General features: G+C 45.3%; 1 protein-coding gene across 8 annotated transcripts in view; it reads left to right on the top strand.

The window, feature by feature from the left end:
* Positions 1-15,018, top strand: part of LOC137423053 (glucocorticoid modulatory element-binding protein 2) — a 131,590-nt gene extending 116,572 nt beyond the window's left edge. For all 8 annotated transcript variants that reach the window (XM_068109835.2, XM_078774740.1, XM_068109830.2 and 5 more), the window contains one exon: positions 10,839-15,018. In XM_068109835.2, coding sequence (XP_067965936.1) covers positions 10,839-11,578 — 740 coding nt within the window. In that variant the 3' untranslated portion in view covers positions 11,579-15,018. The remainder of the gene's footprint in view (positions 1-10,838) is intronic.
* Positions 15,019-15,692: the final 674 nt, after the last annotated feature.

The raw sequence follows: 15,692 nt of genomic DNA, 5'->3' as shown, positions 1-15,692 counted from the left end.
CCGACATGTCGCTCAAGAAATTGCATCTTGATTGGATGAAGTTTTGTACTTGTCGAATTATCAAATTATGACGTCATAATGGAGGCCTTGGGTTGAGAGAGTCAAAAATTGGGCACAGTCTATTCCTGCGCAAGACGAATACGTGTGCAAAGTTTGGCGATTCTACGTGCAACGGTGTAGACGTAGTGCTGCAAACAGACAAACAAACAGACAGACAGACAGACAGACAAACAGACAGACAGACAGACAGACAGAAGACAGATGAAAAATCGGTCAGAGACCGAGGACTTGCCGGAATTTACTTTTTTATCTGCCATTTAGGACAAATATGGTGGTTGAACCATGTGACCAATGATGTCATCATTAACATATTTTATTCCCCATGGAGAGTTCTTTACAATGAGCCATGTCTCAATTTTTTCTATTCAGCACTTTCGGAGATATAGAGGTGCTAGGTTTTTCGGTTTTTCCAAGATGGCGGCCAAACCACATGACCAATGACGTTATCATTAACATATTTTATTCCCCATGGAGAGTTCTTTACAATGAGCCATGTCTCATTTTTTTCTATTCAGCACTTTCGGAGATATAGAGGTGCAAAGTTTTTTCGGTTTTTCCAAGATGGCGGCCAAACCACATGACCGATGACGTTATCATTAACATATTTTATTCCCCATGGAGAGTTCTTTACAATGAGCCATGTCTCATTTTTTTCTATTCAGCACTTTCGGAGATATAGAGGTGCAAAAATTTTTCGGTTTTTCCAAGATGGCGGCCGAACCACGTCACCGATGACGTCATCAATTGGGCACAGTCTATTCCAGGGCAAGTCAAATACGTGTGCAAAGTTTGGCGATTCTACGTGCAACGGTGTAGACGTAGTGCTGCAAAGAGACAGACAAACAGACAGACAGACAAACCAACAGATCAACATACTTGCCGCATATTTTCTGGCAAGTAACAAACCAACAGATCAACATACTTGCCGCATATTTTCCGGCAAGTAACAAACCAACCGATCAACATAATCTTTTCCGGCAAGTAACAAACCAACAGATCAACATACTTGCCGCATCTTTTCCGGCAAGTAACAAACCAACCGATCAACATAATCTTTTCCGGCAAGTACCAAACCAACCGATCAACATACTTGCCGGAATCTTTTCCGGCAAGTAACAAACAGACAGACAAACAGACAGACAAATAGGCAAACGGACTCAAATGCAATCCTCTTTACTCTGGCGAGGCAATGACCTCCTTGGTGTTTTGCATAGTAGCAAGCTTCAAGCATCAATCGTGGTGTTTAATGTTTGTGACGCCTCTTGTATGTGGGTCCTGCCCAGGTAAAATTAGTAACCAGATTCCATGTAATGACATGCAATAGCCAACTGTCCTACCCAACCAAATCACCCTTTTATGTTCATCCAATCTGCATCTCAAAGTTAACCTAGTTTCACCGTTTTACCACAATCCTTGCATGCAGTACGATATAACACCCCCAATTTATTGCAAGCTATAATTTGGCCTTTTAATTCGGTGATAACACTGCAACTATAATGTGGTCATTGATGATGGTGTGGCGTTGTCTTTACACCCAAAATAAAAATCCATGTTTGGCTCATGACCAGAATTAAGTTGTAAATCGGAAATAAAAACGGTTCCTTGTTTTGGACTGGACACGAGGCGCAGCGGACGCCATTTGGAAGAGCTGAGAGGACTCAGTCGTGATAGAGTGAGCCTGAGTGAGTATATCAAGACAAGAACAAGATCTAGAAGGAGGTATGTAAGGTGCGATTCATATAATATATTGTTTAGTTATCGTCGATGAGGAATTTGGGGTCGGAATGGGTGATCGGCCTGGGTGACTGGGTCTCGACTAGATGCTAGGCCGCACCTCATTTTGTCCAATAAAGTGGTTTTAAAATATTTTTTGATGGTTCTTATGCTTATCATTAGATGCATAACGTTCGTAGGGAGGTATAGATATATGGATTGACATCGGATGGCATGGGATTTGGGATTTAGGAACTCCGGGGTCTTTTCATTGGGAATATATGCGATTTGTTTTGGGGGGCCCTTAGAGCTAACGGAGGCTCGGATTTTAATTCTGATTCCGGATTTCGCAGTCGCTAGTACGTCTTAACACTCGACAGAAACTGGCCCTGCGAAATCTCCAGGATTTTCGGTAAAATTACTTCAGGGTAAATTTACATAGGAAAACACCATGCTAAATTTTCGTTGCCGAAGGACTTTAATTTTTGCGAAATTCATCCTGACTTCGCCTCTAGGAGGATACAGGGGTATCTGTGGATAACGGGAACCTTTATCTGGCGAAATTCGGACTGATATTGACCGAGTTATTCAAAATATTAACTTATATCAAATAAATCTTTTGTGATTTTGTATTTTGCGCACCTGTATCGTTGGAGGTATTGACTTATATAGGGTTGGTTTTCTAAAGCTTATATCAGAATATTAACTTATATCAAATGGGTCTTTTGAGGGGAAAGTGTGATGACGTCACCACGTCACGCGGCACGAATGCGCGCCTGTGTCGTTGGAGATACTGACTTCTATAGGGAGGCCCCATCACCCTCCCCCATCACCCTCCCCCATCACGCTGCCATCACCCTCCCATCACCCTGCCATCACCCTCCCCCATCACCCTCTGCCATCACCCTCCCATCACCCTGCCATCACCCTCCCATCACCCTGCCATCACCCTCCCATCACCCTGCCATCACCCTCCCACCACCCTCCCATCACCCTGCCATCACCCTCCCATCACCCTTTATTGGACCATTTGACTTCTGTAGGGTTGGTTTTCTAAGGTTTATATCAAAATATCAAATAAATCTTTTAAGGTGAAAGCGCGATGACGTCACCACGTCACGCGGCACGAATGCGCACCTGTGTCGTTGGAGGTATTGACTTATTTAGGGTTGGTTTTCTAAGGCTGTAGGCCGCACCTCATTTTGTCAAATAAAGTGGTATTCAGGTGGTTCCGGTATTTGGGACCGCAGGGACGGAAAGTGCAGGTACGGGGTGCTTGGCACTCCCCAGCCGGCCCGCTCTGAAGGTTCGGATCGGGACACCGGGATTCATCCCGGTCGGCCCGGAGGTGGGGGTGCGGGGCCTGTCACGGAACGTCAAAACAAACGGCCTGCCGGGGCCGCCCAAAAGTCGGGCGTGAGGGGCGCGTCCACTAATGGAACGCCTCTCGCTTCCCAGATCGAGGGCCACGTGGTCAGGAGAACCTCGTCCCTTCTGGTTGCCCTGCCGTCCCGCCGTGGGCGCTGGCAGGGTGTACTTCAAACTAAGCTTAAGTGTCAAGTGTTAAGTTCCTCCTTGCCCTCGCAAGGGAAAGGCTAGGGTCAAGCTCTTCCAAATTTCCAAACACTAGGAATCGGACATCTCAAATTAATTAATTAATTTGTTAAAACATCTCAGTCGCCCGTGACCTCTCTAGCGCGGGCGTCGAACCAGTTCATTCCCGGTGCGGCCGGGCCGAATATCGGCCCGGACGTGGCTGAAGCCGTTGATTCCGCCGTAGCACGCTAACGCGTAGGCTCGCGCGTCCCCGGTCCGCCTGGGCTCCGCGGGTGTCCTACCGTGCCCGGCACTGCTGATCTCTCTTGCTTCCGGGAGTAGGTGCCGGTGCCCGGGGACGGAGTTCGCTGTCTAAACATGGTAGCGCTAGGCCAGTGGGACCGCCGGGACCCACGTGCACTCACAAGTTGTTCTGCGCGTGGGCGGCAGTATCAGACTGGGGCGCCCAAACGCTCCCCGGCTAAAGTTCATCCTGGAAGCGCCCACATTGTGCGGACAAACCAAGTCAAGGGCCACGTGGTTTGTCGACTTGGTTTGTCCGCACAATGTGGGCGCTTTCAGGATGAACTTTAGCCGGGGAGCGTTTGGGCGCCCCAGTCTGATACTGTCGCCCACGCGCAGAACAACTTGTGAGTGCACGTGGGTCCCGGCGGTCCCACTGGCCTAGCGCTACCATGTTTAGACAGCGAACTCCGTCCCCGGGCACCGGCACCTACTCCCGGAAGCAAGAGAGATCAGCAGTGCCGGGCACGGTAGGACACCCGCGGAGCCCAGGCGGACCGGGGACGCGCGAGCCTACGCGTTAGCGTGCTACGGCGGAATCAATGGCTTCAGCCACGTCCGGGCCGATTTTCGGCCCGGCCGCACCGGGAATGAACTGGTTCGACGCCCGCGCTAGAGAGGTCGCGGGCGACTGAGATGTGTTAACAAATTAATTAATTAATTTGAGATGTCCGATTTCTAGTGTTTGGAAATTTGGAAGAGCTTGACCCTAGCCTTTCCCTTGCGAGGGCAAGGAGGAACTTAACACTTGACACTTAAGCTTAGTTTGAAGTACACCCTGCCAGCGCTCCCGGTGGGACGGCAGGGCAACCAGAAGGGACGAGGTTCTCCTGACCACGTGGCCCTCGATCTGGGAAGCGAGAGGCGTTCCATTAGTGGACGCGCCCCTCACGCCCGACTTTTGGGCGGCCCCGGCAGGCCGTTTGTTTTGACGTTCCGTGACAGGCCCCGCACCCCCACCTCAGGGCCGACCGGGCGACCGGAATGAATCCCGGTGTCCCGATCCGAACCTTCAGAGCGGGCCGGCTGGGGAGTGCCAAGCACCCCGTACCTGCACTTTCCGTCCCTGCGGTCCCAAATACCGGAACCACCCGAATACCACTTTATTTGACAAAATGAGGTGTGGCCTACAGCCTTAGAAAACCAACCCTAAATAAGTCAATACCTCCAACGACACAGGTGCGCATTCGTGCCACGTGACGTGGTGACGTCATCGTGCTTTCACCTTAAAAGATTTATTTGATATAAACCTTAGAAAACCAACCCTACAGAAGTCAAATGGTCCAATAAAGGGTGATGGGAGGGTGATGGCAGGGTGATGGGAGGGTGGTGGGAGGGTGATGGCAGGGTGGTGGGAGGGTGATGGCAGGGTGATGGCAGGGTGATGGGAGGGTGATGGCAGGGTGATGGGAGGGTGATGGCAGAGGGTGATGGCAGGGTGATGGGAGGGTGATGGCAGGGTGATGGGGGAGGGTGATGGGGCCTCCCTATAGAAGTCAGTATCTCCAACGACACAGGCGCGCATTCGTGCCGCGTGACGTGGTGACGTCATCACACTTTCCCCTCAAAAGACCCATTTGATATAAGTTAATATTCTGATATAAGCTTTAGAAAACCAACCCTATATAAGTCAATACCTCCAACGATACAGGTGCGCAAAATACAAAATCACAAAAGATTTATTTGATATAAGTTAATATTTTGAATAACTCGGTCAATATCAGTCCGAATTTCGCCAAATAAAGGTTCCCGTTATCCACAGATACCCCTGTATCCTCCTAGAGGCGAAGTCAGGATGAATTTCGCAAAAATTAAAGTCCTTCGGCAACGAAAAATTAGCATGGTGTTTTCCTATGTAAATTTACCCTGAAGTAATTTTACCGAAAATCCTGGAGATTTCGCGGGGCCAGTTTCTGTCGAGTGTTAAGACGTACTAGCGACTGCGAAATCCGGAATCAGAATTAAAATCCGAGCCTCCGTTAGCTCTAAGGGCCCCCCAAAACAAATCGCATATATTCCCAATGAAAAGACCCCGGAGTTCCTAAATCCCAAATCCCATGCCATCCGATGTCAATCCATATATCTATACCTCCCTACGAACGTTATGCATCTAATGATAAGCATAAGAACCATCAAAAAATATTTTAAAACCACTTTATTGGACAAAATGAGGTGCGGCCTAGCATCTAGTCGAGACCCAATCACCCAGGCCGATCACCCATTCCGACCCCAAATTCCTCATCGACGATAACTAAACAATATATTATATGAATCGCACCGTACATACCTCCTTCTAGATCTTGTTCTTGTCTTGATATACTCACTCAGGCTCACTCTATCACGACTGAGTCCTCTCAGCTCTTCCAAATGGCGTCCGCTGCGCCTCGTGTCCAGTCCAACTCCGAGCTCTTCTTCTTCAAACGACCTTTGACACTCATGGTGGGGCGTGATGACGTCACTGCGTTTCAGTCTTAGAAAACTAAGGGCGTGATGACGTCACCCCGCTTCAGTCTTAGAAAACTAATTTTTATATAAGTTAATATTTTCATTAACTCCTAGAGGCGAAGTCTTAGAGAATTTCGCAATAAGAAATAGAGTCCTTCGGCGACGGAAATTTAACACGGTGTTTCCCTATGTAACTTTACCCTGAGGTAATTTTACCAAAAATCCCCGAAATTTCACGGGTCCAGCCCTATTGAGTGCCTACGGCCTCTCAAGTCCCTTCACAGAGTCGGGCTAGCGTCAAGCTCAAAAGGGTTTTCTTTCCCCACTGATTCCGCCAAGCCCGTTCCCTTGGCTGTGGTTTCGCTGGATAGTAGATAGGGACAGTGAGGATCTCGTTCATCCCTTCATGCGCGTCACTGTTTAGATGACGAAATGAATGAGTTCATTCATTTTCGCTGCATGATTTTTCGGGTGACACCGTCACAATTTCGGTCTTCGAGGCCGGCCGATAGGCACAGTTGTGACCGGAAGGGACGAGGTTCTCCTGACCACGTGGCCCTTGACTTGGTTTGTCCGCAAGTCCGGTTGTTTTTTTTTACAATTTTTTTTTTTACAAGATAATTAAAAATGAAATGCAGAAATATCTAATTTACATAAGTATTTAACACCTGAGTAAATACTTCATAGAAGCGCCTTTGGTGGCTATTATGGCATGGAGTCTTCTTGGGTATGTTTGTATCAGCTTTGAGTCTTCTTGGGTATGTCTGTATCAGCTTTGAGTCTTCTTGGGTATATCTGTATCAGCTTTGAGTCTTCTTGGGTATGTCTGTATCAGCTTTGAGTCTTCTTGGGTATGTCTGTATCAGCTTTGAGTCTTCTTGTGTATGTCTGTATCATCATTGAGTCTTCTTGGGTATGTCTGTATCATCATTGCACATCTGTATTTGGGGAGTTTCTTCCATTCTACCTTGCAGATTTGCTCAAGCTCTGTCAAGTTGGATGGGGAGCGTCGGTGAACAGCAATCTTCAAGTGTTTCCACAGATTCTCAATGGTATTTAAGTCTGGGCTTTAGCTGAGCCAATCAAGGACTTTCATGTCTTGTTTTGAAGCCATCCCAGTGTTGCTTTGGCTGTATACTTGGGGTTATTGTCCTGTTGGAACATAAATCTTTGCCACAGTCGAAGGTCTTTAGCACTCTGAAGCAGATTCTCCTGAATAATTTGCCTGCATTTGGCTCCATTCATTGTTCCCTCTATCCTTACAATTTTCCAAGTCCCTGCCTCTTAAAAGCATCCCCATAGCATGATGCTGCCACCACCATGCTTCATGGTATGGATGGTGTGAGATAGGTCATGAGCTGTGCTTGGTTTTCCGCCGGCCAATGAGTTCCGTTTTGTCTCATCAGACCACAGAATCTTTTGCCTCATGAGTCTTCCATGTGCCTTTTTTAACTCCAGGTGTGCTGTCATGTGCCTTTTTCTCAAGAGTGGCTTCCATCTGGCCACTCTCCCATAAAGCCTCGATTTGTGAAGTGCTGCAGAGACTGCTGTCCTTCCGGCAGGTTCTCCCATCTCAGTCAAGGAAGGGAGGTAAACTGGCTAAATGGAGAAAGTAGATGGATTAGCGAGGAATTGGGGTTAAATGAAACAGGGAGCTAAATGAGGAAATAAAAGGGAATGTAGGGAAGACAGAAGAGCTGAAGGAGGGCCAGGATGAATTAGAAAAGGCCTGGAGTGGAGTGAAGGGGAAAATAAATGCCATGAAGAGTGACTGTTCAAAGAGAACTGTGGAATTAACAGAGAAGATACAGGAGATGGGACAGATCATGGAGATAAAGAGACAAGAGATAGAAGAGGGGATAGAAAAGGGGGTGGAAGTATTAGAAGGAGAGTTAACTGGAGAAAAGAAGGCAGTGGAAGGAGCACCGGCGGAGTTTGGGGGGGACGCGGGGGTGGTGGGGGGGGGGGGGGGCAATGCCCCCACCTTAATTTTTTTTCATTAGTTTACAATTAAGATCAAAACATCCCGTATTTAAACATGAGTATCAATAATGAACGTAAACTGTATTTGTGATTTAACATACACTGTAAGTACACGAACAAACGGTAATTTTGGAAGTCAGACCTAGCTACCCATTATTAATATGAAGCTATTGCCCCCCTCCCCCGAAATAAAGAATTCAAACTACGCCTCTGGGAGGGAGTAAAGGAAAAGGTAGAAAAACTCATGAAGGAAGTAGAGAAAATAAAGTAGGAAGTTACACAGTACATGGTGACTGTGAGCCGTGAGGAATGGTGTGGTGGCTTTACAGGGACAGGGATAGAGGTTGAAAGCTATGGATGCAGGGCAGTGAAATGACATGTCAGTAAAAGAGGAGGTAAGACTGTGCGTGGAGAGCCGTGTTGTGTAGGGGAACTAGACAATAGACTTCGAGGACTCTCAGGAGAAAGACGAAGAAGAAGGCCCTCTGGTACACTCACCCCATCCCAACCACATGGTCTTGTTTGAAAATTGCCTCCTCCTTAGTGAAAGAATGTGTAGCATTCGTGGAACGACACATTAGAATAGGGATGGACAGTACTGTTTGTTTTTGTTGAATTATTGCATGTCAGTTTTGACTAGTTTTGGAGGTTTTGGAGGTTTGGAGGTTGTTTTGGAGGTAAGTGGAGACAGACCTCATGCTCCTCCCCCTTGTGGACGCAGACTTAGGAGAGTCTGAAGAAGGAAGGTGGGGGTAGTGTTGTGGAAATGCCTTCTCGGGAGTAACTTTACCTAGTATTAAAAAAAAAAAAAAAACCTTTAGAGGCCATTTGCGGGGGTTGGCCTTTTTCGGGGACCGTGGTTGTTGTTGTTTTTTGGTCCCCTTTTTGAAGCAATGTTTTACGGCCGGATGCCCTTCCTGCTGCCAACCCCTTTTGTCGCCTTTTACGACAAGCAGGGAATTACCAGTGAACTGGTACTCAATTAGCCGACCTTGGAAGAGGATGACAGGCTGGGTCAACCCCCCTGGCGTTAATTCAGCGATCGACCGGGATTCGAACCCAGGATCCTGGGATCCTAAGCTGGCACCCTAGCCGCTAGCCCAACACCAGCGCTCCAAAATCACCTAGTATATTGGTTGTTATTAACCATACTGCATGTTTTTATGCAACTGTGAGATATTTTAATTGTGATATTAAATATGCGTCATTTTATGCGTAGAAAGCTGTTGTCAACCTGCCCCACATGTTGTCAACCTGTCTGTCAAAAACAGCTTTCCCTTGACACCCATTGTAATGTTCCCACCTTTGTAATCTGCTTTAATCTGCCTCCACAAGTTATTTTAAATCTTCCGACAGGCCGGCAGCAAGAGTTCAGGCAGGAAAGCCGACATGACAGCTAGGCGCTCCAAAAGCGCTGCGTAACAGGTCGGTGGTGAAGGGGCGGGTGAGCCTCACACTGCCACACACAGACTGGGCGGAACACCAATAGCAGGGAGGGGCCAAGTGCATCACAAAATTGGGTGGGGGCCGACTCTGTTAAATGGGTGATCAAGCTCCGCTGGGTGTGACTCGTGAAGGGAGCTTCGCCGCAGTCGACCTTCCCACTTAAGTGGGAAGTTGCTTCATCGGAGAAAATTAACCTTTCTGCAAACCCTTTATCCTCTGGTCTCTCTTGCATTTCACAGCAAAAATCGTAACGAATGACTGTCACTGGCCTTCAGAGCTTGCCGTAACTCCAACTTGTAGGGTTTCATGATTAGGCGCTTCCACAGTATATGCCAAACTGTCATCTGTGGAATCTGTAGCTCACGACCTGCTTTGTTGGTTGACCTTTATGGACTGCGTTGGAATGTTTCCCGAATTCGCTGCACAGTCTCCTCTGAAGTCTGAGGGTGCCCGGTGCTCTTTTTCTGTTGAATTATTGCAGTAGTGGTCCCAATTCCGCAAGTGTTCATGCTCTTTTTCTGGTGAAACTGCCAAATCAAGACTTTCTGCTCACCTTCACACTTTCATTCTTCTTTTCTCGCACTTCTGGAACAAACTCCCTCACTCTCTTCAATCCAACTCCTCCCTCCAGGTCTTAAAACAGCTGTTCACCACCATCTATTATCTTCCCTCATCCAAAACCTTGATCTTTTCTACCCCCGGTAATCCACCTCAAACTCACCTCCTTCAAATTCCGTTTTCTTTCTTGAAAGTCCTTGTCGTGTCCATCTTGTTTTATACCTGTGCTCCCCTCTAGCCCCCCAGCCCTCTCCCTTCCACAAATCTACCGACGTCCCTGTTCTCTACTGTTGTTGTGCTTGTGTGCCTCCCTCTCTCTCCCCCTCTTTTCTCCTGCTCCCTTTAATATATGTTTCATGTGTGTTTTTTTTTTTAATGTGTTACCTCTTACATGAGCCTCGACTTTGTATACAAAAAAAAAATCCCAACTGCCCCAATGTTTTACCATATACAGCACCCCAATTTTACCATATATGACATCTTGCATATTGTATTTGACATACATATTGTATATGATGTATGATATATGATACATCAAATCTGAACCATAAATATATTAATCAATTATGTTAAAATGACACGTACTTTTCTTACTGCTGTTTTTGTTTGAAAGCATTCCACAAGTGTTCCCTCATACATGATGCTGCTACATACCACTTCATATAAATTCTTCATACTCTTACTATCTTTAATGAAACTGACTTGGAGTGAAAATCTATTCATCAATAGTCTGGTAAGTCCCACCCCCCGCCCCCCACACACTGTAATCTCGTACCATATTTCCTTGCTGACAGATCTTGAACAGCAATGTGACGAGCAGCGCAAGCGTTATAGGTCACGCAGTGCACAGATGTCGGCCATGCCTCCCTCGACGCCAACACCCAGCAAACGGCCTCGCCTGCAGCGTGTCCCTTCGGCTGTACTGCCTGTCACGCCTAATACACCCATGGGTACAGCCCTCCCTACAATTACTGCCATCTCCATTGGGAAGATTCCAACACTGGCTACCATTAATGTCGGCAGGCCACCTAGCCTGTCTTTGAATGCCTCTTCTCCAGTCACATACAGTGCAATGTTATCCTCTCCTGGGACTCCAGGAAGTGGTGGCAGTGGAGGTATAACATCGGGGGGTGTGACTGTCTTGGGGTCATCAAATACTGGCTTACCGCCTGGTCTTACTGTGCTGAGCGCACAATCTGTACAGGACGGGAAGACATTGCTGTCGGTTGGACCAGAAGGGAAGACAATCTTGTCTAGCCTGAAAGTTATTAACCCTCTGCAGCTTTTATCTGCTTCAGGTGATGGTTTCGGAACCTTACTACAAGGGGCTACCCAGGTAGTCTCTGCTTCCGGTGGTACAGTTATGACCTTGCAGCCAGTAGTAACAACTGCTGAACTGTCACAGCTGACTGCTGTATCCACAGTGGTGTCCCCCGCTATCACAGCTGCCCCAGTGTCAGCCGTGACGGTGGAGGGGGACCAGGCAGCGTTGCAGCTGGCAGCCATTGGGAAAGAACTCAAGCATGCAGAGTGATGCGGCGCAACCAGACAACAAGGATGAGGCTTTCCTCGGCGATGCGACACGTCTGTTTGGCGGATCTTCTTGCCTCGGCAATACAGACTGCTTTTTGTATTTTTGTAGATATCTTTGGATTGTTGAAATGAAAGTTAGCATCTTGTTTGGTTTATTGCGTGCTATCCTTGGGTTACCATTGCTGAGCTAGCCATAGTGATTGTGAGCTCGCAGTGGGCCGGCCTGCAAGGTGAACAAGCCTGATCGGGAAGGTCTGGTATCTTGCTGGGCCGATATACAAGTTCATATCCATTGGCTCCCTTAAATACAAATTTAACTATTATTTGTCATGCTTCATTTTATTCCCGTCTTTCTTTATTTTTATTTTTCCTTGAACACATTTTATTTGCTGAATTGTAGCTTGGAGAAGCCAGTCGGTTTAAAATGGTCTAACATTGTGTTTCTGTTGGAAGGAGCTTTGCGGGCACTGTTGTAATACTCCGCGTTGTGTTAGCGACTGTTTGTGTGTGATTTTTGCGACAGGATAAGATGCTTGCTTTTATTATTTTATTGTCTTACGCACACTGCACACCTCTGTCTGCGTAACCACCGGGCATTGAAGTTGGCAATTTGTGTGAAGTATTGTGAATCGGATTGCAAGCCAACAAGGAACACTTTATATGGTTAAAAAGTCAAATTTTCATTGTTTTAATTGCTTGCCTGCCTTTTTGTTTCGACAAAAGGAAATTTTGGACCACATTTTTGAGGCACTCAGTACAATCGTGGGCTGACGTTGTTTTTTTTTGTGAAATTTTCAGGAAATTATTCAAAGCTTTTCAACAGTAGAAAAATAACTTGATCGGATCCTAAAGAATCTCGAGGAGGCGGCTCCTTGTACTTCTTGGATACGAAGGAGACCACAACCACAGCAGAAAGGTATAGCTTTAAGAATTTGGTTTTGACACGGCAAAAAAACAAAAAAAATCATTACGTTATCGAGTTGGACCCACTCTTGCACTGGGGGCTTATTTTAATCGTTGCTTTTCAGTGCTGTCTGTTCCTTTGCAGGGTATCACGCCATCGATTGTAAGATTGAGTCCTGGCATTCTTTGTAAATCCCCTTGTCTCCGCCTGAAGGCGAAAGTGCTTATTTATTTTTCAACTGTTGCCCTTTTGATCAATTAACACGTTTTTTGTGGTTGGGGTAATTTGACGAAAGTCAAAAACCTCACGGACTTCCGATTGCATTTGATCAAAATTAAAAAAGAAAAAGAAATTCAGATTGTGTTCGCGAGCAGAACTTTTCTCTACAAACCACAATAATATGTTTGAATGTTGCTGTTATGTTTGTTTGAAAAAGGTAAATGTGATTTTTGGATTTTCAAGAGCACGACATTTGCTCCAAATTGTCATCGTAATTTCTTTAAAAAAAAAAATTTTTTTTGAACAAATCCCTTTTACAACCTTTTGTATTGATGGAAAGGTGTTATTGCACAAGTACATGCAGGGTGGCCCAGGAAATGGTGGCATGCAACAACCAGTTGCGAATGAAAAGAGAACCATCGTCATTTTGTCGGCCTCCCTACGTTTGTGCCTTTCTACGTTTGACAAAATACATTCGCTACTTTCGGCCCGACGACATAAGCATTCGGTGGAAATCCGTTAGGAGCTTGTAAAACCGTTAGAAATACATTTGCATCTGTAAATATATATATATATATATATATTTTGATTATCAGCTTGGACTTGACACTTTTTTACGCATCGTTTTTTGTATTTGAGCGTCTTTGGTTGAAGTCTTAGTTGAGCGACCATTTTAGCAACTCTTATTGAGGTGCTCGTGCCTTTTTAGTGTAAGCGTGTTACTTTGTTGTTAGTCGCGGGCAGAATGGGTGCAGCATATCATGGTTGGCATTCTGACAATCTTACCAGCAACCATGCCTATAGCGTGGCAGTTAAAATCGCTTGCAGAATCCATCGCTAACCAACGAGAGCACAACATTTATTTATTAACACACAATCTCTGCTGCTCCATGTTGATTTGTAGAGGACATTTCAGCCCTGGATGTGCACAATGTTGAGGGTTCATCACATTTTGCTTTCATTCTTACCCACTGGCCTTTTAATAACCTCACTATTATTTGATGGCGACTTGTAGACATGCTGACATGTAATACTGCACTGTAGGTTGGCATCTTTTATTTTGTTTTTGTAACAACTTCCACAGTGCTTGTATTTTCTTAAACATTTATCTCATGAGCACAAATTACATTGTATGCAGCACAGGTGGTTTTTTTTGTTTGTTTGATTTTGTTTTCAGTTGACTTCTTGCAGTATCACATTCAGTTGACCAGAGTTTGGAGAGAGGTTTGAATGCTCCCCCTCGCCCTCCCATGCCCCTTGTTATTAATGCATTGAATATTTACTTTTTTTTCTATGTGTTGTATAATTGACTAATATGACTCTGTGACCATTTTTGCCGGATTGCACCCATTCTTCATAGCTACAACACTAGTTATGAACAGGTTGCCAGTTTTATAAATGCTTTTGCTGTTGTTATGGATGTCGTTCTATCACACGATGACAACTCGCATGTCATCAGATTTGCCTTTTGTCTTTGTGGATGATATTTTCTTGCACGTTAAAGTTGGGTATTTTCAAATCTCCACCATTCCTTCTGATTTGGATGAAAACGAAATTTGCTCGAACAATGTTGTCAAGTCTGCTAAATGAAACACGTGTATGATATTGGCTCACGACGACCAACGAGCGCTGAATGACGTGAGCGGGTTTTTGACCTCTCAAATGAACGCCTGTGTGTTTCTGGATATTTTTTTTACCGAAGGTTGTTTGTTGTATTTGTTGATCTGTTACTCCCAAAAAACTCTTTTTATAACTGCAAACCGATGGAAAATGCTGGCCAATTTTTTTTTTTTTGGTTTTGGTTGTTGATCGTTGCACTCGTCTGAGCAATGCTAAACATTCAAATAAATTTCATCAAATCTGCATATGCCGATTAAGATGAGTGCACTGTGCACGTTTTGGCTTGATTTTGTCGAGACGATTATCCTTATTTTATTCTGAACACCGTGTCACCCGGAAGGAGGGAAGTTCACCATTGCACCCCACAGGACAATATTCCAAACGCTGGTTTTGGATCCACCACCAATGTGGGCTTGGTTGAGAATGCATGCTGTCGTGGGTGATGCAGGAAAAGTTTTACTTTGTGTGCTTATTTTAAAGACTGGAGTTTTGCATTTTATTTAATTTTAAACACAGTATATAATCTAGTATCAAAAAAGTGGCATATGAAACCATGCGGATCAAAATGTATTTCTTGGACACTTGTTTTGGGCTGTATTTTCTTGCACCGTCGTTTTGATGCGAGTCACACATGGGGTTGTTGTTTTGATAATGCGTTATTTGGAAAAGAAATAAATCATGTATTATTACTATTACTATTGAAATTGACCTTTTTGTTTTGAACCCCACCAACCCCTGGTCGCTCTGCTGCACAAATCTACACTGATTCCCACCCATGGTACAATCCCTGAGAAAAACACTTCACACCCAAAATCTTTCAAATGCTTCCCCAAAATGTCATACCTCATCTTCAAAGATGCCGAACCTCCTCACATCGTTTTTGGTTGTCTTTATTGCATGCACAATCTGTTTGAGAATGAACATTTGCATGATGGTTTTGTGACCCTTTGAAGAGAAACCAACTCCAAAAAGTTTTTTGCTTCAGTGCTGAGTCAGTTGGATTTCATCTGGATCAGATGATTTTTGCATTGTAATAATTTGAGTTGTTTTTTTAAAAATTTGAATAACAGTTTTCACGACCAGAGATGTCTGACTTTTTTTTAGTAAAAAAATTTATCGGCTGCGCATCAACATAAATTTGCTCATCTTTTGCATTGACCAGAATTATGAACCCTTATAACATCCACAAACTAGAAGGGCACTCGGTAGAGCGCATACCTCCACCAGGCTGAACAGTTTACGTTTTCTATCCCACTGATGCGGATCCGGACCTAAACCAAAATCGAATCAGCTTGTTCTTGTTGCCTAACCAACTCGCCCACCAAGTTTTGTCCGAACCCGTCCACAACTTTTTGAGATATTGTCGTGCTAT

Source organism: Myxine glutinosa, chromosome 3 (genome assembly GCF_964187855.1).
Source record: "Myxine glutinosa chromosome 3, kmMyxGlut1.1, whole genome shotgun sequence".
In the NCBI taxonomy this organism is placed as follows: domain Eukaryota; kingdom Metazoa; phylum Chordata; class Myxini; order Myxiniformes; family Myxinidae; genus Myxine; species Myxine glutinosa.
Note: the sequence above shows the minus strand (reverse complement) of the source record. Positions and strands in the feature narration are given on the sequence as shown.